At 41.0% G+C, this 23,916-nt stretch overlaps 1 protein-coding gene and 1 long non-coding RNA gene across 3 annotated transcripts in view; one reads left to right on the top strand and one right to left on the bottom strand.

Moving 5' to 3' along the window:
* rbfox1 (RNA binding fox-1 homolog 1) overlaps positions 1-23,916 on the bottom strand; it is a 288,454-nt gene that overhangs the window by 177,775 nt on the left and 86,763 nt on the right. Inside the window, exon 2 of one of the 2 annotated variants that reach the window (XM_031303780.2) lies at positions 23,417-23,451. In XM_031303780.2, coding sequence (XP_031159640.1) covers positions 23,417-23,443 — 27 coding nt within the window. In that variant the 5' untranslated portion in view covers positions 23,444-23,451. Of the gene's footprint in view, positions 1-13,976; positions 14,266-23,416; positions 23,452-23,916 lie in introns of those variants that run through there. The other variant, XM_031303781.2, reaches the window with a different exon arrangement.
* The window catches only part of LOC116052931, a 107,401-nt gene that overhangs the window by 61,662 nt on the left and 21,823 nt on the right, over positions 1-23,916 (top strand). The gene's annotated exons all lie outside the window — the stretch shown is intronic.

Here is a 23,916-nt window from a genome sequence, read left to right on the forward strand (position 1 = left end):
CTCAACAGACTGTAGGTCCAACACTGATTGTTCACTGTTAAATTTTAGTTGAATTTAAGCGTCTGTCTATTGCGTTCCAAAACAGCCGTGCCACGATTGGATTTCATAAGGGCGAATTGTTAAATTGTTACAATGTAACTTAAAAACTTTAAAAATAAACATATGTGTTTTGGAATATAATGTTCAGCTTCGGCAGCTTTACCTATGTGCTAAAATATACAATGACGATAGTGACAAGTCCATAGCAACCAGTGTTGAATTGGTTGTATCCAGGGCATGAAATTGGCACCCGCCCACCCGCCAAATGCGGGTAACTTTTGTGATTGGCGGGTGAAACTGTCAATCTACCTGCCACATTGGCGGGTAGCCAATGAGAATTGAGTGATTCAGACTCGTAACTATCGGTAAGCAGGGTACACAGTTGCTTACGGGCCTGGTCCAATCAGGGGCCCGCATCACTGGAAGACACTGATTGACAGCCGGGTCCCCCTATCGCATTTTCATTACTCACACAATCCCAGCAGTCCCACGTGCAGCCACTGACCAAGCGGGAGTGAGAACGGGTAAAATTCATTTCCTAGTTTCTGATATGAAGACGAGACGTGTGTGTGACTCGAACATCTCACATTTACCAACAAAACATACAGCGAAAGACCGTGCAAAACATTTCAGACCGTCCTGCCAACCTGTATACATTTTAACATCAATGTACGCTGTAACGTTTTTTCACTCTAAAGTCAGCGGCTGCTGTTTCAATCTGTCGGCTCTCTGCAGCAGGCGGGGCTGCTCCGTTTCCCCCGCGACTGACGCGCACACACAATCACACACAAACACACACACAGACACACACACAAACACACGCACGCACACGGTGGATGCAGGAAAAAATGCAGATGAGACGTACAGGATGACCTAAATTGAGGACAGCTACGTTATTGTAAGTGCAATGATAAGTTAAAGTCCAATAAGTACTTTATTAACCCAGGCCAGGATAGGAAATTAACTAACAATGTAAAGATCAACAAGCCACTGACAATGACAGATATGTTCATATTTGATTCATCCAATAAATTATTTTGTGTCTTAAATCCACCAGCCTTTTTCATATTATACCAACATTTGCAGCATCCTGAGCCTTTTTGGTAAGGCTACTAGAAAATCTCAGCCCAGAGTAATTAATTAATAGTAATAAGTATTATTCTCCCCAAAACAAGTTTCCTTTTTATTTATTTTTTTATTTTTAAGAACTATACAAAAAACATTCATGTGTTATGGTGCGCATTCACCAGTGTTTTGTTGTTGTTGTGGTGCGCGTAGGCTACTCCTGATTTTGTCAGTCATCTCATCTCTTATAAGCAGTGGCGTAACGAGCCAACACCTGGCCCCTATGCAGGATTATCAAGGCGGGCCCCCATACTACAGCACGTGATGACGGCGCAATGTCCACCAGTAGGCTACCATCAATAGGACAGGATAGGATCATAGAGACACAGCAATTCCTGTTTTTCACCTTTATGACGCAAAAAAAAAAACTGGCTGGTAAAAAGTCCCTGGTGGTCAAAAAAGTTAACTTCATGCCCTGGTTATATCCCAGCGTCCTTTGCTGAATGGTCTCAATGTTTTATCGTTTTATTTCATATGAATACTAGTTTACTAGAGGAGTAACTTAGTATTTGAAGTAATGCAGTAATGCATGAAGTGTGCATTTAGTTTCCATGCTTATTGTGTTTCCACAACAATGTCAGTGAGTAAATCTACTGAAATGGCCACCACACCATAACAGAGGAGTGTGATGTGTAAGATGAGAATGCGAGGTTAACTTCTGTATGTCATAGCTGTAAAAATCAAATGGTATCTGTTCTTCCTTGCTAAGTGCAAACTTGCACGTGAGGGGAGGGTCATGCCTTTTTTTCAAATCGTTTTGGAGGGTCATAGGAAAATTATTACTGACGAGGGGAGGGTCACGTCTTTTTAGGTTAGAGGCCACAAAACTCCTCCGGTGACCCCTTAATTAAATAACGAACAGTCCCTAAGATGACGTGATTGGTTTAAAGAAATGCAAACAACCCAGAGTTTTATTTTTTTCTCCTATGTCAGAATGCATCTGTGGTGGAGCCAGATCTTACTCCACAGCCCTGTGGAGATAGAGCTGGCCAATGTGAGACTAGGTATTATCAGGTCATGATGAGTATTAAGTATTTAAAAAAATCTCGAACAGGGATTCTAACTGTGTTTAGGGAAATACATATAATATAATAAACACTCTTAGGGCTTTAAATAAATAAAGAAAATCAAGTGATATAATGGTTGTGTAATAATGTTGTGAGGTGTAGTAAACACTGCAGCCTCTAGGGGCCACTTGAGGAGGCTGTTAATACAGCTACACTGGATTCCTGCAGAACTTTTTAAAATCTGTTACTTGGTTGAATCCCCTCGGTGGTTTTAACAATCTACTTCATTTATTCAGGCCAACTATTATTTGAATTATTTGAACCAGCTTTTTGGGGGGAATTTATAGTATTTGGTTTATTTCTGAGGTCCTTATTACTTTGCTGAAATGCTGACACAGTATTTGTATTATTTGTATTTGTGCCACAGACACTGACTTTCCTCTGCAGTGCACTTTCACAGTGACTGTGTATATGTGTAACGGTGTCTGTAGCGTATTGAGAGTGTACATCCATTTGTGGCTGTGTGGTCTATTACCTGCCACGCATGGCGGAGCAAGGCAATTGAACACTGGCGGCAACGGTCATTCAGTCTGCTTGTGGAACTCAAATGTCAGCAGCAAAGGCTGAGACCTGAAGCTATGAGAATAATGTAAAAGCAGTGTGTGTGCGTTAGCTTGGGGAAATGTCCGCTGCTGACTCAATGTGAAGGAAGATGCCTTTCTTTGCCTGCTTTTGGCTTCAATGTGGCCATCAATAACTACATGGCAACTTCCTTCGCTTACTATTGCAGTTTTAAAAGAATTATATTAAAGGATCTCATTGACTTGTTTCAGGAAATTGAAGTCCTTTGATGTCAGTCACAAGCTCTAAAATGATTTCTAGAAGAATTGCGTGGCCAGTGCCTTGATGTTTATAGAGTGCGGTCTAGACCTACTCTATCTGTAAATTGCCTTGGGATAACTCTTGTTATGATTTGATACTATAGATGAATTGAATTGAATGTATGCTGTTGTATGTGTGTTGTGGTAACAGCATTACTGTCATGTTGTCTGCTGTGTGCTGGCTGGCTGGTATCTTTTGTTATTGTGCATCCCCTCTGGGTATTAATACAGTTATTTATCTATCGTTTCTCATTCCTATACAAGAGGAAAAGCTGACCTCATATAAATGTACATAAATAAAGACATAAGCCATGTTTCCATCTAATTGTCAAGCTAATTTTAAGTGGACTTTTAAAATGTCGCAAAAAAGAAAAAAGAGAATGTGCTAATTAGAAGCTTTTCCATCATTTAGAGCGAATAAACTAGACTACGCAAAGTGTAGTTTCGTCACAAGTTGACGTTACACATGGTTGTAGATTGCAAACCGGCTTAGTAAATCAAAGAGATTAGAAGCTAAGTTCTTTGTCTAAATGGAGAGAGGTAGGTATATTCAGGAATGTGTTGCCATTGGGCATGTTGTAATTGTCCAGGCATTTAAATTAGTATTGGCCATGTCGCATGCTGTCTGAAGACAAAGAAATGCCATTATTGTAATGCACACAGCAAGGGCTATGCAATAACGACAGCGGAAACGGCATCAGTCATGTGAGTTACATGTTTGCTACGTCACAACTTAGTCGGCAAAGCTGTTTCCAGCTCCCATTTTGCGTGTTAACTCTTTTTCGAACTGTTGATGGAAACACAGCTATTTAATTGAATTAGCCTACATTTAAATTTTGTTAGAGCTGTTACTACAGCTTTTCAACAACAACATATATTTTTGTGGTTACTGCTTCAGTCAATGAAACTTGCATTTTCAATAACTTATAACATAACTTTTAATAATGAAAAGCTCAATATCGGTTTGTTTAAAGAATCTGTGTTTGCTAAGGACAAATGGGCTGACGATATATGACTAAGCCAAAATTGCATATTTCTTTGATGATTAAAACTGAATACGGCACAGAGAATTATGTTCTATATAAGTTGGCAAAAAATCTCTATGTGCTCAGTTGAGATCTGGTATTTTACCTTTGACTGTTACTGAAAGTGAACGGTATGTTAATGTCGAAGAAACGCACATCTGTTCAATATGTTGGTTAAATGATATAGAAAATGAGTTCCATTTTGTTTTATATTGTCCTTTTTCTTGTGCTTTGTTAAGTAAGATAAAAATAGATATTGATTTTGTAAATATGGATGATGCTCAACGACTAAGATAGCTGTTCCCATGTGAAACAGTTATCTAGAGAAAGCCTGGAAAAAAGAGAAAAAAAAGCTCTTTACCGATTTGTTTGGGTCTGTCTATATTTGTTCATTCTATTTTCCTTTTGTAAATGGGTGTTAAAAACCAAAAAACGAGTTGTTTGATTGCTCTGGTAAATAAAAAAGAAGAGCACAAACTGATTTGGCTACATTAAAGAATGGCCCATTTATTGCTAAGGCCATATGGTCAAATTGAAATTTTTGGTCAAAATTTATTTTGAATGTAATAATCTAATCTAATATTAGGTATTAGGTACGATCTAGTCTGGATCAATGACAATGCATTTCCAGGATAATTGCCTGACATCCAGCACAGCCCTTCGCGGGGAAACAACAACAACCTTCGAGCTAGCAAGCTACACGCTGAAAATGGCAAGTTATGAAGAAAATTTGGATCGTGCGACAAGGCAGACCTGCTTGGTTCTTCTGTGTGGGGGGGGGGGGGAGAGAGAGAGATTGAGCTTACAACGTGCAATTGAACGCACTATCAAGTCCTGTTGGTGTTGTTTCCGGCTATGGCAGTGTCCATGGTGTCTGAAAGTGTAGCTAGTCTCCTCTGTGTCTTTAGCTGCAGATTGTTGTACGTCCCTGTGTTGGAAGTCTTTCCAGTGAAATACAGCCACACGTTAGACCATTTAGTTTTTTAGCATTTTAACCGTGTTTAAGCCAGCTGCTAGCTAACGGTAGGCTAACGTTACCTGCTGCCAAGTGTAGTGTTAACTAGCGTCACATGCAGTGATGCTTCTGACTCACCAAAATCTGCGTTGTCATTCAGTGTGGTAGAGACAGATCGTTTAGGCACCGCTGTTATATTGGCACCAGGTTTCAGTACCCAACCCTATTTAAGAATAACTAAAGTTACAAAGAAAATATAGCGTAGCAACATGGGCAGGGTGATATTACGTGAAGAGAGTAGCTGCAGTAACATTCCCTAATAATTTTGCCCAATAGACATTCACTACGCTTACATGAACACAACAAAGCAGGTTGCTGGGGGAAAAAGGTCATGCTGCCTGAGGAGGACCAGTGAGCTTAATCTATCTGAAGCAGCCACACTGAGGTTTATCTTTTGCTATGCGTGCATTTTTGTTTATGTATTTGCACCAGACACTTAAATGTAGAATTTATTTTGGTGCAAATTAGGAGGTTTCAGCTGTTGCATGTCAGGTTTTGAGGTATTTTTCTCTCTGCCGATGAACATCAGCAATCAGGTTTTTTTGTCTGTAATTGGAGAACATGTTCACATGCACTGCGGCAACCTGGTTACTCTTTGTACTCCAAAGAAAATAATCAGGAGATGGGTAATCAACTATTCCAAATTCAGAAAGTAAGTTAACGCTCCCTCTCTGTATGATGCATTTTATAATGGACATTGCTGCAGTGCAAGATTTGCAAATAAAAAACACAGAGAGAGTTCAGAAAGATTATTGCAGGAGGGAGGCATGGTAGAGAGCAGGTCAGAGAGAGATAGACAGGGAGAGAAAGAGAGAGAGAAATGTGGTGCTCTGGTTAGATATCCTCTGTGATAGAACAGCAGCATCAGCATTCCTCATCCTCTGTCCCTACCATCACTCCATCTCAATTCAGACTCCACTCCATCTCTCTACCTGTATCCCCCACTGTCTCTGATTTTTTCTCTCCTGTGAACACAGACAGGAACACACACACACACACACACACACACACACACACACACACACACACACACACACACACACACACGGACAGCCCTCTCTGTGGTGAACTAGCTGCTATTGATTGAATCTGAGGAGATGTCTGAGGAGGAGAGTACTGTTCAGGGGAATAGACTACCCTCAGCTCTCAGCTAATAGATAGCACAGATTGCCTAGGTGTGTGTGTGTGTGTGTGTGTGTGTGTGTGTGTGTGTGTGTGTGTGTGTGTGTGCGTGTGTGTGTGTGTGTGTGTGAGATAGTACAGATTGCCTGGTGCAAGCTGTTAGGCAGAGAAGCCTGTCTTTTCACAGGCGCCATTGACTGAAGCACAGCGTGGAAACGCTTCAAGCTTGATGATAGGGCCGATAACAGGCCTGATGTGGCTGAATGAGCCCCGCCGGAGCCCAGCAAGCAGGGAAATACGATTTGGTAAATAGTGATGGTTACTTGTGTGAGACAAATAACCCATTTGGTCAATAATCAAGACAGCTGCTGGGCCAGCAGGTAGGAGCCAAACTGGCGCAAGTTGGACAAAGAGGTGGATCAGCAAATGGAAAAGAACACATCATTGTGGCAGATTGGTGCAAATAATAAAATATGTTTTGTGTTTTCGCAAGACACAGGTTGAAGTCAGGTTGTGTCCCTTATGGTATGTGTCCACATTGGCGTTTCTTGATGGCAGGGATCGCCCCGGTTCCCAGCATTGGTGGGCTTGACCCTATAAGTTCTCAATTTCTCTTCAATGACCAATAAAAAGCTAAGATAACAGGCTATGCCCTCCTACAACAGAAATGGCTGCACTTGATTGGATGAACGCTTCACTCCTGGGCTGTCTCCTCCCAGATTTTTCAAACAGACCAACACGGCGGCTCATTTGGAAACGTTTTCTTATTTTAGGAAATAGTTCATTGAAATGTGTTTCTGAAAACATTTTACGCCAAAAAATAAGCTATGCAGTTGCTGAATCTGTCTTCATTTTAGATCTATCGGTGTAACGGTCAGTTTAAAAGATTTGGATAGGCAGCAAGTCGAGCTGATTTGCATAAAGAAGCCTGGAATTAAAGATGCAGTAGAAAAGACTAACTTTCTGTCATATTTGCTTAAACTGACCCTGTGGTCGAGTAGAACTACATGAAGCAGGTAATTTAAAAAAGAAATCTGGCTCCTCTGGCACCACCTACAGCCTGTAGTGCGATTTGCAAAAATCCACCGCTCCCTATTCAGATGCACCAATCAGGGCCAGGGGAGGTGTCTAATTGCGTGTCAATCACTGCTCAGGCACACACATATTATAGCGTCCTCCCCTCCCCCCGGGCATGAGCTGCAGATAGGTTTCCTCCCCTTCCCCCCTCTTCACACGCGCTCTATCGTGCACAGGGGGAGGGACTGAAAAGTTGTCAATGTTCAAATTGTTTGGCTAAGTCCTGGATCTTCGCAATCCTACCTACGGCACCTTTAAAAGTAGCCTCCCTTACAATTGTATTGAAGTACGGTATAGTTATAATTTCTACAATTTTCTCAGCTTTTTTAATTGTTGTGTGCATACGTCCCTGCAGTCTCATGCCCTTTTATGGGGATTGGTGTGGTGTTTACTTAGGACCAACTGGCACACAGTTATAGGAGGACGATGGGATTCATCATTATAAGAACACAGGTACGAATAACACCTTTTAAGAAAACCTTCATGAATCTAATTTAGATTTGAGAAATAACTAAGATTTTGGTGACTGAGGCCCAATGTATTTTTACCTGTTCTGAAAGGCCTCACCTGCTATCACAGCCTCCTCCTGGCTGCATCCCACTGCCCCCTGATGCCTCTCCAACAACTCTGTCTTTTTGAATCAAAGCAATGAATCTCACAAATGGGGATAACAGCGCGCACTTTCACACAGTTTCTCTTTCAAGGCATATATTGTGTTACACTCCATTGCTCAAAGGACAGTGACAAGTTATGTAACTTTTGAATGCAAAAAGAGAGTTTCAAACTCAAGATACTTTCACACCTCCATATATCTGGCCAATCACTGTGTAAAGTGGTCCATATCTGTAACCTGTAAACCTGTGACACACTGCTGTAATTCCCCTATATAGAATTTAGAATCAGTGTATAAACATTTAATAAGTGGTTTATAACATGATGTATAATTCCCATGACACGACTAAAACCAACAATAGTTGGCCCTACGAACAGGTATAAGTATTATGTCTGTGTAAACTCTCCAGTTTATTATTTGGATGGTACCCTTGGATATCTGATAGAGGGCTCTTGCAGCTCCAGCTATCACTTTCTTCTCAACAGAAGGCCAACTAAGCTAAGAAAAATATGATGATTAACCAGCCTAAGCCGCTCAGCTTCTTGATTTAGTTTAATCAATTAATAGAGACATGTGCAACATATGTTTTTTTTCTACCGACAAAAGCATTGCTCTGTGTACTCTGAGGGAAGTTAATTTCATGGAAATGCTCAAATTCTGATTATAGAATATTAATTATCGACATGAGATAAACTAATGCTGTGACATCAACCAATTTCTCACAGTCTACATTGTATTGTACTGGTATTTACATGCGTAGAGTGCTTATAGAGCACCGACTGTGCAATAATCCGCTGACTAGTCAGCAACAAATGCACTATTTGCTACTGTTTGAATAACATTTGCTAAAAAGTACAATTGCCAGCTGTTTTAGGATTTAAACTAGACTATAAATTTGAGTGCGTTTTTAAAAATTTCATTTTAGTTTGACCAATGGGATTATGGAGACAGAAAGCACAGAGAGATGGAGCAAGGCATAATTAATATACTATATTTTAATAATTTAGAATGAGACTGCATCGATTTGCACAGCAAGTTAACATGATACAAATGGAAACAGGTAGTGTCAACAGCAGGGGCGTAGCACAACAGCATGGGCCCTGTAGAAAGGCATTCTCAATGCCCCCCTCCCCACATCCACAGCTATTCATTCTAGCATCTTTTTGGGCCCTCCTCACATGAGGGCCCTGGGTACTCAGTCCCCTTTCCACCCCCAGTCCGACACCCCTGGTCAACAGCAAACAATATGGAAAGCAAATAAGTGCTGAATCTATTTCCCATAAAGTTGAAGGTCTTTTCATAAAAAAGGCATCCGTTTAAATTCTCATCCCCTTTCTCTATAGATACTAAATCCTTAACATCTAAAATAAATCTTGCTATAAAAGTAGCATTCATTAATTCAACTTGGAAAATTCTATAAGGAAAGTTAACAAATCCAAATCACAGCAAAGCAGGTACTGGTGAGCTTCCAGTACAGCATACAGCTAATTAATAAAAAAAACTGCTGCAACGAATATGATTACTAAAACACAATCAAACACAAGACAGACGTCTTTCTTTAACACACCTTTAACCCAACACTAATGCACAGACACACACTCAATGTGAGCTCCTTGTGAAAGTTGCAGGTGGTCAGGTCACTAGGCCTCTCCAAAACTACCCTGACTCAAACGCTCAGGGGCCTTTCATTGTAAAAAATGTTCTACACTGATTTGTCCTCCTCTGAAAAACTCCCAGTGTATCCAAACTGTCTTTCTCTCCCCTTTAGCATCAGCTCAGCACTCTGTTCGCCTTGCTGCAGTGGCAGCCATTAATACCCGTCAGCCAGGCTTGCTCCCACATCATATTTCTGCTGTTCTGCTGGATATATGGAGTGCCTGTTCAGCCAGCACTCAGGAAGCCCTGCATAATTTACTACAAAACAGGAAATGTCATTTGTGTTCTGCACTGGTAGCCCTCTGAGCACAGCCACAAAGCACAATTTACTCTCCTATACGTTCTACTGCCCTTACAAAATCCTGTATAAGCTATGTGATGTTTGATATAAATGTGCGGATGTGTTTGTGGAAGGTCTGTGTGACCTAAACACTTATTGTTACATTGAAGCAACATGGCTCGACATGTAGAGAAATGTACCCAGTAAAGACAATCAGCAGGTCCACAAACCGAATGATAGAGAGTAAAGAGTGTGTTCCACAGAGTTCAGTTCAAAATGGTTTCATTTGTATATGAAGGCCTTTGCAAGGTGTTTAAATTGTATATTATTTCAATTCTTACAGATGTTGAAATAAGAATAAATGATGTCAAAATGTAAAATGAAACCAAATGTTGGGTAATTAGTCATAAATTATGCTGGAAAATGCATAATCATTAGTCCTGGTTCTTCCCCAAGGCCTTCTCCCAGCTAGATGTGCCTGGAACACTTCCCTAAGGAGATGCCCAGGGTGCATTCTTACCAGTTGCCCGAACCACCTCAACTGGCAGCAGCGGCTCTACTCCGAGTTCCTCACGGATGACTGAGCTTCTCACCCTATCTCTAAAGGAGATGGCAGCCACTTTCCTGAGAAAAGCCATTTTGGTCGCCTGTACCCGGGATCTAGTTCTTTCAGTCATGACCCAGCCTTCATGACCATAGGTGAATTGACCTGTAGATCGAGAGCTTTTTTTTCCGGCTAAGCTTTTTTTTCCGTCACAATGGTGCGGTAAAGCGAATGCAATACCGTCCCCGCTGCTCCAATTCTCCGGCTAATCTCCTCCATTGTCCCCTCACTCTCGAACAAGTACTTAACGAACAATACTTTAACTCCTTCACTTGGGGTAAAGACTCATTCCCTACCTGGAGTAGGCATTCCATCGGTTTCCTGCTGTGAACCATGGTCTCAGATTTAGAGGTGCTGATCCTCATCCCAGCCGCTTCACACTCGGCTGCGAACCGATCCAGTTGGTGCTAAAGGTCACAGACTGATGATGCCATCAAGACCACATCATCTGCAATAAGCAGCGATGAGATCCCCAGCTCACCGAGCCGCAACCCCTCCCCCCACAACTAAGCCTCGATATCCTCTCCGTGAATATCAAAAACAGGATTGGTGACAAAGCATAGCCCTGGTGAAGCCCAACCCTCACCTGGAATAAGTCCAACTTACTACCAAGAACACGGACACAGCTCTCGCTTTGGATGTACAGGAATTGGATAGCACTGAGAAGGGACCCCCTCACCCCATACTCCTACAGTATCTCCCGGAGGACCCGGTCATATGTCTATTCCAGATCCACAAAAAACATGAAGATCAGATGGGCATACTCCCAGGCCCCTACATGATCCTTGGAAGAGTGAAGAGCTGTTCCGTTGTTCCACAACCAGGACAGAATCCGCATTATTACTCTTCGACAAGGAGGGTTCGACAAGGAGGGTTTTTTCTCCCTTTACCAGGGAGACTGAGAAATGCGATACCCCTGTAATTGGCACACACTGCCTGGTCCCCCTTTTTGAACAGGGGAACCACCACTCCTGTCTGCTACTTCTTAGGCACTGTCCCAGACTTCAACACAATGTTGAAGAGGCGTGTCATCCAAGACAGCTACTCCACACCCAAAGCTAATTGCATTTCTGGACGGATCTCATCAATCAATCCCCGGAGCTTTGCCACTGTGGAGTTGTTTGACTACCTCAGTGACTTCCTCCAGGGAAATTGACGACCATCAGCCTCCAGCTCTGCCTCTACCATAGAGGGTGTGTTAGTTGGATTCATTCCTCTGCCCAATTACCTTCTCAGTTGAGGTCAAAAGCGTCCCATTCTTACTGTACACAGCTCGGATGTTTCCCCGTTTCACCCTCTTGAGGTGGCGGGCGGTTTTCCAGAAGCACCTTGGTGCCGACCAAAAGTCCTTCTCAATGTCTTCTCCGAACTCTGACAAAGGTAGCGTTTACCAGAGGCACTCTTTCCGTTCTTACCTTTCACAATAAAAGCCCTAAACATATGCTACATTCTATATACAGTCTACGCTACACTGTGTAACTGTTTACCAGAGGGAATTAGACTCACTCAAAGTATTTTGCTAAAAGGAAACTTTTTAAAAAAGTACAGTAGCTAAGTGTTAGCTTTTCCTGCTTCGGCTTCCCGACTGTGGTCGGACAGCCGATGATGGAGCTAACCCCCATCACTCCACTCAGCAGCCAGGGAAACAAGACAGGACACTACACACTTGTGTAAAAAAACAAATCCTTTATGAGTTAAAAATTGCAGACGTCTGCAGATGCGGATGGAATTCCATTTTGAACCTCTTATTTAGCAGAATCTTTTATTAAATTTCGCCAAACTGATTTATTACACCAAGTCCCTTAATGCCATTTATTATATTCCATTTAATTCTTCTGTCATTATGCAGCTGCTAAAACTGTTCTTCTGGATCTTTTCTCTATGATATCTTCAAATCAATATCAACAAATGCAAGCTGTCCCTCCAGTGTATGTCACAGCTAAATCTTTTTGACATTTTTATGAAGCGCAGCATCACAAGCAGCAGCCTTCAAATTGAATATTGATTTTAATGATCTCTTCTTTGGGGCTGCAAGAGTTTGAATCTTAATAAAGCGTAGAGAAATGCAGCACATTCTCAATTTCAAGAAAACTTTATACAGAGCCCTTGGGAAATTCAATGGTAATGTGATAGATTTGTTGGGTTCCTCATTCACGATACAGATTCCAATGAACTTTTTAAAGCGTGGGGAATCTTTTTGCAAATTTGTTTCGGTCTCTCTGGGGCAGCAGTCTACTTTATTGTGGGGCTGTAATCTCAATTAAATATGAACTATTCAAATAAAGAGTGGTGCTGCATAGAGGATAGGACTTGCTAAAAAAAGTATCAAGCCTTCTTTCATTAAAGGTGGCCTAATATTTCTCAATTAACATGTTCCCTCTGCCAAAGCCCTTGAGTCAGTCAGCACACAGAAATTATAAGACATCTGAAGGGGAGAATTTTATTCATTATTTTTTTCTAAAATGTAATTATTATGGGGTGTTTTCATGATGGGTACACTTCAGTAGGATATTGTATTGATGGTATTAAGGTGATGTGAAACAATCAGAACCAGCCAGGTTCAATACGAGCACCTTCTTATAATACAAATTAGCTTCGTCAAATACATTTTGACAGAAACATAATTTATTAAATGATGTCACAGGCAATGTGACGCTCTTATATGTCAAAGAGGTCGCAAGGAGGAGGTCGGGGGGGACGGGGGGAGACGGGGGGGGGCAGTGCGGCGAGGCAGTGATGTGTGTTGATGTCAGTAAGAGGCTAGGCACTGAGTTATGAAAGCCAGATTACCTAATTTATTGTATAGGCTAATACGACAAAACAGTAAACGTTACGCATAAACGCGGCACACACCCATGGTCGATATCAAGAAATTTCCAATCAGGATGACGTGTACTACTCTCACAGTCTCTTTCTCTCTCTCTCTCTCTCTCACACACACACACACACACACACACACACACACACACACACACACGTGTATCCATGGAAGGTGCTGGCCTCATCATGGGGAGCAATTTGGGGTTCAGTGTCTTGCCCATGGACACTTCGACATGCAGACAGGAAGAGCTGGGGATTGGACGACCAACCTTGTGATTGGTGCTCTACTTCCTCCCTACCTCCTGAGCCAGGTTTATTCACAAACTCTGACTGATCGTGCTACTTAATTCCCTAATTGCTAAACAAGACATAATCTAGAAATAGACTTATAGTATGTACATCTTAACTGTGTGGAACAGCAGGTAAAACCTGGGTTTGTATCTGTAATTTATGAACACCTCTGATACTTATATGTTCTCCGCTTAAACCAATGTAGCTTAATGCACAGCAAACAACAATTTAACTAACAACTGACCAACAAAATACTTTCTGCAGCACATTTACAACTGAGCAAATATGCAAAGCAGATCACAAACAGGACACACACACACACACACACACACACACACACACACACACACACACACACACACACACACACACACACACACACACACACACACACACACACACACACACAGATACAACTTACCCACAGATACATCATCATAATGACTGGACAGCTGAGTGCCTTCCCCTGCAGCAGCGAAACAGACTCCTTTACTTTAAACACAAGTTGTGCAACCTATTGCGTATCCCTCGATCACCAGCTCACCATCACAGTCAATCTGGGACAACTGCTCTTGGATCGGGAAGACGCCTCTGACCCGTTTTTATTTTCCCTTTGACTTCTCTTTCTTGCTCTTCACTCCTTTTGTTAAAATCCTGCTTAGCCACCACTTCTCAGAGTGTGTACTTCACTATGCGCAAGTGTTTCAGTGTGTGCCTGTGTGTGTGTGTAAGAGAGAAAGAGGGAGCCTAATGACTAAATCTACTCTATGCAGCAGGAGGCTACGGTATACCACTGCACAATGAAAGCGAAAGAAAGAGACAGAGGAGGAGAGGTGGAGAAAACCACACACACACCCACACACATACACACACACACACACACAAAAACATACACACACACACACACACACACACACACACACACACACACACACAAAAGTGTACACTCAGCAGAAGTGTTCTTGTGAATAGCTGTTCTTGGCTGGCTAAATCTCTTTTTGATGTGTGCTTCTAGTATTGTTAGCAGTGTATCAAACTGGGACGCTCCCACAGTGTAACAGGGCAAGCTGCACAGATGATCACAGTAGATATAAACAAACCCCAAAATGAGTCTCTGAATAGAAGAGGCTGATCTACTGTAATCATTTAAAGCCACCGTGTCACTTCACTTCATTTTCAATTACTAAAAACAGCAGGTGGCTCCCAATGACTGTAAAAAATAATGGACGATGCTTCGGGTATGAAGGTAGGTCAATGCCAAAGTGCCTTAAACCTGCATTCTATCTCATTTCCAGCAGGGGCTACACCCACTCCCAAAAAAAAAAGTCTGTTTCTATTGAAGTCGATGGGAAAATGAGTCTACTTCTCACTTGATTTATTACCTCAGTAAACATTTTCATAATGAGTTGATGGTCTCAAGCGCAGGGGATGCTTTAGGGCGTGGCTACACGCCGAGCTGGTAACTTAAGGGAAAGTTTGCTGTACTGCCGTACATGCAGATGAATGGCGCCAGTAACTGGATGTCCGTGTTTACCTGCCGAAAAATCTCCACTGGATAACTCGCTTCAGAAGGGTTGATATTGGCAAATTTCCCTCTTTTGCATTGCAGCCATAAACTACAGTGGCTTGGCCGCGTCATCTTCCCCAGCTCCACCCTCTCGTCAAAAATCATCACGTCAGGTTTAAAAAACAAAACCAAGATGGCGACGGCCATATTGCCAAACTCGAGGCTTCAAAAAGGGCAGTTCAAAAACCAATGGGTGATGTCACTGATGCTATGTCTACTATTTGTTACAGTCTATGGTGGCTCCACAAGAGAATAAGTCATGTGAAAAAATGAAGAAACATCTATCATGCACTCCCAAAGTGGCTCAGTGACATGATTTCATTTCAAGTCTGACCTCTTTTACAAATACCATTTCCTCCTGCACAAAAATAAAACAGTAATTAAGCATGAGATCAGATGTATATGTATGAAGGCGGCAGGAGTGTGGGCCATCATTTTACTCACCACCTGTAACCATAATAGCCCTCTGCTAGTTTAGTAGCATTATCCAGATAGGATGTAAAAAGATTTTATAAAAAACAAACCAAATTGGAAACACTTGATATATAAGCTTTACAGTCTGTTGGTTCAGTTTGTGCATTACACTGAAGGGGAGTTATCAATTACCTAAAGAAACAGGGGTACAAATTAGTTAACACATCTTCGAGTGGAGCGTCTGGAACACAGATGCAAAAGCATTTCAGATTTGTCACATACTGAAGACACTATGAGACAGTAGAGGTACTCTACAGTGTGCACATAGGAGCGTATAGATCTTTACCTTTTCTTAGAGTCTGTGGGGCCAGTTGGGTCCTCTCTACACACTATTCACACTTTTTCTTTGACTTCTTGTCTTATCAAACAGAATTTTCACCACAAACTTGGTCAAATGGGCCAATGCAAAGGCATTCACAACATGGATTTCACAGAATGGATTTGTAAGTAAACAAACTATGCAGTCGGTTATAGAAACATACTGACAACCGCAGAACTCTGCAAACTCTGAAAAGGGAAGAAAAGTGATTACCAGTAAGATTACCAATCCTGCACATGGCAACGCAGCTGACAGCATGGCAGCAGAGGGCACTATTAACAACCTATATCATACTGTATGCATGCAAGCTTTTTCCTTAAACTCTCAGCTTTCCTGACACTAGCTATGGACTTAAATTACATTACACAATAAACATACAATTTCTCAAGAGCAATTTTTTTAGTGGACACAAACAATACAGCCAAAATCATTCAATTGTAGAGGATATGTGTAGTTGTGGAACTCCAGTAAGTAGGCATGCAAAGCTATTTTATTCACTTCAAACATCGGATGAACTGATTCTTTTCTCTTATACAGATGATGCTGAACTGAGAACTGAGCCTCCTAGCAAGCAAGCTAACTAACCAGCCAGCTGGCTCATTTTCTGTAACCAGTGAAAGCATGTTGGGTGGGATTAGCAAGTTAGCTAACTAACTATCCAACAAGCTATTAAACAAGCTAACGTTACTCAACAAGCTAAGTAATGTTATAACCGCTAACATAGATGATTCTTGGAAAAATTATAGTTTTTTTGTCATGACTACTTTATAATTAATTAAAACGACACAACATCATCTCTATTAGAGAAAAGAATCACTTCATCTGATGTTAAAAATTAATAATAATAATGGCTTCTTACTGGAATTCCACAACTAACGTTACTGAAGTGATTCTAACTTTGTTCTGTCCCACCCAGCGCCGTCTCTTCTAAAGGCCGTTTTATGCTTCTGCGTAGACGGCGTACCCCCGCAGACCCCTCTGCGTCTACGCCGGACCCTACGCCGTAGCCTGATGTGCACCTCTCGAAAAATGTAACTACACGTCGCAGCGATGCATGTTGCTCGGCCGTGGCTTTGCAGCGTTGCATTTCCCCCGACTCATTTCCTGGTTCTCCTTCTCCATAAACATCATGAAATCAAAGAGAGGGTTAACTTTTCCTGCTACAGATTTCCCACCTTGGTCAGAAAACACAGGGGAGACACTTTGTTTCTCTCACTGTGACTCTAGAGTCGGTACTCGCTCCGAAGCTAATCGCCGTCACTCTCTCACTTCTCCCTCGCTCTAACACCCACTCCCCACACACACACACATGCCGGCTCAACGCACACACCAGCACACAAGTATAAACATCAGGCCACTTACGAAGGCTACGGCGAAAGCTCTATGTGGAGCCTGCGCAGAACCATAAAACGGCCTTAATGCCTGCACACAAGATAATCGTGTGTGTTGCCAATTTCAAATAGTTTTGCATTTCGAAGAGAAGTGTCCCAATGACTGCAAGAGTTTATTGTCTAAATGTGAGAAACAGTGTAGTGTTTTGCAAGAAGTGTGTTGCAGAATTGCAAACAAAGTGCAAAACAGAAAACCTGTTTGTATTTTTGGTGCCTTTGTTTAAGGCATGGTTACAAAAGGTTAAGGTTTTGATGCTTTTGTCTAACCATTCACTTTTCACAAAAACTGTAATAGTAAAGTCTGCACTTCATCAGCCTGGCAACAACATGTATAGTATATCACTCATACTGTAAAGTACTCTCAGGGTTCTAGTCCTCCCTCTCTCCTGCATTTGGCCACACACGCTCAACATCACATCTTATGTCTTCTCTTTCTGCTGAAATTGCAATCAGTTGTTTGGAATGATTATTATTTAATTTTATTCTAAATATTTTGCTATACGTCAATATGGTTACTGCAGAAATGCAGACAATATGCCATCATTCTGTTTTGAATGTGTTTTTAAAAGTGTAAAAAAAAAAAAGTGTTAGCATTTGAACAATGTGCTGCAGATATCATGTTTTGCAGGTGGTGGAGTACGAATGAGAAAAGAGTTCATGGATTTTAGAACATGTGGTCATTGAATGCATTTTGTGTGAAAGCAATGAAAACTGATTGCCAGTTTGGTCCACATAGCCTTCTGTTCCGCTGACTACATGAAAAGTCTTGACAATGTGACTTCACTTTTGAGCAGTGCATGTTAACAATCGGGGGAAAAAAACTGTAATGGCAAACACATATTACAGTTATTTCAGCTTCAGAATATCCTCTTTAATCGCTTTGATCCTAAGGTTCATGGTGTGTTGATGTTTAACATGGTGCAGGTTGGATGTTATGCAGAGCTCAGCACAGAAACATTAATATTAATTAGCACTGATTTGGGTTGCAAAACAGCCATAGTTTAATAATCCATCACCACATTTTATAAAATGACATCACGTTTTTAATGGGTTTCATAGGTTGCATTAGGGTTGTGTGTGTGTGTGTGTGTGTGTGTGTGTGTGTGTGTGTGTGTGTGTGTGTGTGTGTGTGTGTGTTCTTGTTTAACTATATTCGTGGGGTCCAAAAACCGGGAATACAGTATACTTGTGGGGCCCCAACAGCTTTGTGGGGCCAAAATGCTGGACCCCACAAATTTAAAGGGCTGTTTGAGGGTTAAGACTTGGTTTTAGGATTAGGGTTAGAATTAGGTTATAGTGAGGGTAAGGGTTAAGGTTAGGCATTTAGTTGTGATGGTTAAGGTTAGAGTTAGGGGCTAGGGAATGCATTATGTCAATGACGGGTCCCCACAAAGATAGTGCCACGCACTAAGTGTGTGTGTGTGTGTGTCTGTGTGTGTGTGTTATAACAGGAAAAATACCCTAAGGGCCAAATAACTAAACAGAAGGAAAAAAAAACCATTTATAGTCCAGATGCAATCTGAGAGTGTAACCTATTTTCTTCTCATTTCCCCATTATCCTGAAGAAAACAGTTGTTCATTTCCTTATGGCTATGTACAATTAAAAAGAAACGAAATTGGCTGGTAGCTGTGTGTAGAGGGGTTTACAACAAGACGCCGTTGCATGAATAATAACACTGACTGGAAGTTTATTTTTAGACTCAAAATGTAACCAAAACTTAATGAGAGTTATGCTGCATGGCATCAGAGCCACCACAGACTGTACTTACTGCTGCTGTAACTGCATTTAATTTTTTAGATTCATGGTTGGTTATTGGAAAAAAAAAAAATCACTTTTGCTTAACCCAGCAATAAAATATCAAACTACACCTAAAATCCCATGAGGCAAGTAGACAGCAAAGAGGCAAGAGCTTTGACTCATTAAGTGTGGATATGAGCTAGTCTACAAGATTTATAATGAGGCTCCCGGTTCACTGCTATTCTCAAGTCACTTGTTAAGTCAGTAATGAGACCAAAATATGCTCATCATACAGATGCTTCATACATACATCAAAGCATTCATTCACAAGTGTCTGAAGCATGCATGGAAACAAATGCACACACAAACAACAAAGAGGACTATCAGGCTTGTATTTTCAACAATCTGGGAAACAACATACTGTACAGCATGCACACTACTCCGGAAAGACTTGTCGTGTGTTAAAAATATTGCATGTTAATGTTAGTGTTACTGACTGTAAATGTTTGTATCACTAGATTATTTATTGAAAGGTACAGGAAACTCACAATTTGTAATTTGTAACTAAGGTTGCTTTCACACCTACCTCGTTTGGTCCATTTAAAAAGAACCTTGGAGCATTTGGTCGGATAGTCCGGTTGGTTTGGGCTGGTGTGAAAGCTCATCCAAACTCTGGTGCGGATCAAACAAACAAAATCTGGTTCGCTTATAAACGGGGGTCTCGGTTTGCTTCTAAGTGCACTAGAGTTCAGTTCACTTTAGATGAGAATACGATCCGACCCAAATACAGAAAGTGAACCAACAACAGAGCATTTACTAGCATGCAGTTTAACTTTTCACACAATTTACAGACTTATATATGATTTAAGGGATGATAACTTTCAGATCCATATTTTATTCTGAGCACACATCGCTGTTCGTCTGTGTGACATCATCATCATCTCTCTCTCTCTCTCTCCTTCACTCGCTGTCTGTCAGCTGCTCATTGTTCGCCTTTTTCTAAAATACTATAAACGCTAAAGCAGAACCAGAAAACCCAAGAAGTTTAAAATGTACTTTTTTAGACCAGAAGTGTCGGCGAGTTTCGGATACTCTGTCCAATAAACAAGCGACCATCTCGATCGCGTGACGTGTGTTTACAGTGTTTGGTGTCTTTGACAAAGTGCAGTGTGAAAGCAAACCGAACCAAATGAAACATGCAACACTGTTGTAACTTCACCCCTGAATCGCCACCGAGCTATAGGTGTGAAAGGGCCCTTAGGGCTCGTTCAGACTTTCACCCCAAATCCATTTTTTGGCATATCCAAATTGTATAAAGATTGATTTAAGAAAGTCTGCACAGCATAAAAACCACATGGAATGTACTTCTTCCAGTTTTACCTTTCACAATAAAAGCCCAACTTAAATGCACTTCAAGCATTTCGTAAAAGAGGCCACTCAACAAAATACTTAACGGCAATGGCAACACGAAATCCAGAGTGACGGAAGATAACGGATTCTGCTACTTGCAGAGTGCTACGGAGGACAACGTGAAGGAGAACAACAGTTCTGACGACGAGTGCAACTAGAGGGTGAAATGGTGGAACTCCATTTCTCACCTTTCCTCGTTGGAAAGCTACACTGACGCCTACGTCGTTACCACAGCAACCTATACAGATAGGTTGGTGATGTCTGGACACACAAATCCAATCTGATCACTTGCAAATAGAAGTGCAGCCAGTCTGTCTTAAAGATATGATTTGAGAATGTAGCCTGAATATCTTCACTTTGGTGGTCTTAGACCATTAGCTTTAAAAAATGTTATCAGCTGATGGCTCAGCTGGTCCAGAGCAATGATACTGATGACGTGATTGGCTGAGTGTATTTATTAATCACCACACACTCTTAAGTATGTTCCACATGTTCACCCATTTGCACTTGTTGCCCTTGCCTGACTAAACTAGGCCCCTTCGGGTTTTTGTTACCTGCACATGTTTTACTGTTACCGCTGTAGCTTTGGACAGGTGTGTATCGTGTGGTATCTGACTATTTACCATTGTGATCTAAGTTTTTGGTATAAGGAGATGCATGAACTTTACCCCACATTTACTGAGAACATCTGGAAACTGTTAACATGAGCAGAGGTCCCCCCAAGACAGAAGAGACCTTTTTTGGAGTTGTGCCAGATAACAGGCATCGATTGATCAGTTATCTGGTCCAATGATATACTTACAAATATCACGTCCTATGCTAATACAATGCATTGAATATATACTGTGTTCACACAAAGAAAAGGCAGAGCGACAAATTTTGAAGATTGGGTCGGTCGTCTCTCCAGATGTCCATGGGTCTGTAAAATGATGCTGAAAACTCTGATGTAATAAACCTTTTTATACTCAAGAGCAGTGTCAATGAAGTTCATTTTCCACACATCGGCAACGCAGTGCTACAACTAAATTTACCACAATCGCAATACAGTTTACTGGCACATTAAAAAGTACCTTTACATAAGGCTGAAAAGCAGTGTTTCACTGCCCCCTTTGATACAAAGATACAAGTCTGTTTCATCTCTGGCTGTGGTTGGCTTTGGTCAGATGAGTGCTTTTTTGCACCCTCAACCACGTCCAACAGAGATGGCAGAGGATACACCTGTACATCACTGCAGCAAGGTGAGAAGTTAAACCACTGGAGGTCAGCAAAAAACTGATTTTTAGTGGGTGTAAAGTCACACTTTAAATCCCCTCCCTCTTACTCAAATACAGTACACACAGACTGAAATATAGAGCTTTGGTTTTCCATTCCTGGGGTTGTTGAATAGGTCTGATGTCTGTGCTGGCAACCCATGCCATGTGGGTTTGTTGTTTCAATGGATTGCTTGATGTCATTTACCTCCAACTGAAACACCATATCTGACGTCCTCAAGTATGTCAGAAAAGTCAGATTAAACTGGTGATTTGTAGTTGTTATTAGTTGTTTTCTGCCATTTCAAATGATTACACATTACATTACTTGTATACTTAAATAATCTATATATGAAAAAAAAATTATAAGGTTTACTTAAAGTCCAATATGTAAATCCAAAAATGACCCCAATGCGTCATCAGACATTAAGGAAACATGCTAAGTTGAAATACTATCTTTTCTGACAACAATACTAATGCCAGTATTTTCACCTTTTGAAATGTCCATTCCGGGATGGAACTTCTGTTCGTGTTTTGTTGTTAATGTTGTTATCAACTGCCCAGTTTGACAGCCAGGCCGGTTGTCAGATATACCTGTAAAAATGTAAACCCAGCGCGCTACAGCTGTAACGTTAGTACAGCCATGAAAGCAGCAAACAAACAAACAGGATTAACGGAGATAGATTCTACCTGACCTGAAAAAAACAACGTTTCTAACAGTTGCGTGACCAGAGACGTAACAAACCCCAGGTAAATATTAGAGATGTATTTGAAAGATGGAGACAGCTTAGAGCCCAAAAGGACGCAGAGTTGGCTAATTTTCTCCTGAACAGGTAAGCATTAGCTTCAGGCTAATTTATCACGGCTACAAGGAACGAGCATTTTATGTCATTTCAACATTTGTGTACTCACATTGAATTATATAGCTAGAGTACCCGAGTTGGTTACTCGCTAAAACTAATTGAGACACAGCCAGTAAAGTGATCCCGACTGGTCCTGGCTAGCGCCGCCATGCTAACCCTGCTAACTGTTAACATTACCGGATGACCAGGCAAGCGGGCCATGGCTGTCACACAAAAACTTCATCATTGTTTACAAACACCAAAATGGTCTATGGATTCAGGATGCTGATTGGTGATTGGTCAGGTTGAAAAAAAAAAATTAAACATCAGTCTAATCCAATTGATCAAATTCAGATCCAAAAATTCAAGTAGAAATAAGTCGCATAGCAACATCGAGGCTACCCAGGAATTGTTGGATCTGAATTTGTGGCCACTTAAAAAAGATATTAAAATTCAGATTTTTTTAAATTGCAAATAAAGAAATGTAATATTTTAATTTCAAAGAGGTGAATTCAGAACAAATAAATTCAGATACATGGTTTTAAAAGTAAAATATTTCAATATTAAGTATTCAGTGGCCGTTAAAGTTCAAATATGTGTGCATGTCTTTAATTTGCATCCATACGGTTCAATGTACCAAAGTATGTAAACATCACTGATAGAAAGTACAGTAGAAAGTACTACTGTAAGTACTGCATATTGCATGGGCATATATTCACACAAATACACACGTTAATAAATCTCAGTCACGTATATAAAGGCATTTCTGTATCAAACACAAGGGAATTTGTATAATCAAGTGTGTAGTTGTTTGGAAGACTATGTGTCTGTGTTTTCTTACAAATATACCTTCATACAGACAGGACTTACCCTCAGATGCTCTTGCTCACAGCTCATTAGTTGGCCTGAAATGTACAAGAGAAGAAACAATTAGCGGTTGATTCTGAAGTGACCACAATCCTTGAAAGCCTTCTTCAGCAGCCATTACCACAGACGTGCACAACTGTATTAAATTATCCACCCTCATTCCTGATCAAGGCAGTGAGAGCTAAGGGTAAACTGATCTGTAAAAAGACTTTAATCTTGCAATCTAGCAAATGAGACACTTTCAGTTCATTAATGGGAAGTGTTGGCCTCACAAGCCCAAGAGAGGAAATAATGCTAAACAGATTAAAGCTTCACCTAACACAACATTTGTATTCAAAAGATACCTTCATTAGCCTAAGCCCCCCCCCCTCCTCTGAACAGTGATTGTCCAATCATATTCAATTCAATGATATTTATTGTGTCAAATCATAACAGAAGTTTTCACAAGACACTTTACAGATAGAGTAGGTCCGGACCACACAATTTAAAGAGACCCAACAATT

Source organism: Sander lucioperca, chromosome 17, assembly GCF_008315115.2.
Source record: "Sander lucioperca isolate FBNREF2018 chromosome 17, SLUC_FBN_1.2, whole genome shotgun sequence".
NCBI classification, from domain to species: domain Eukaryota; kingdom Metazoa; phylum Chordata; class Actinopteri; order Perciformes; family Percidae; genus Sander; species Sander lucioperca.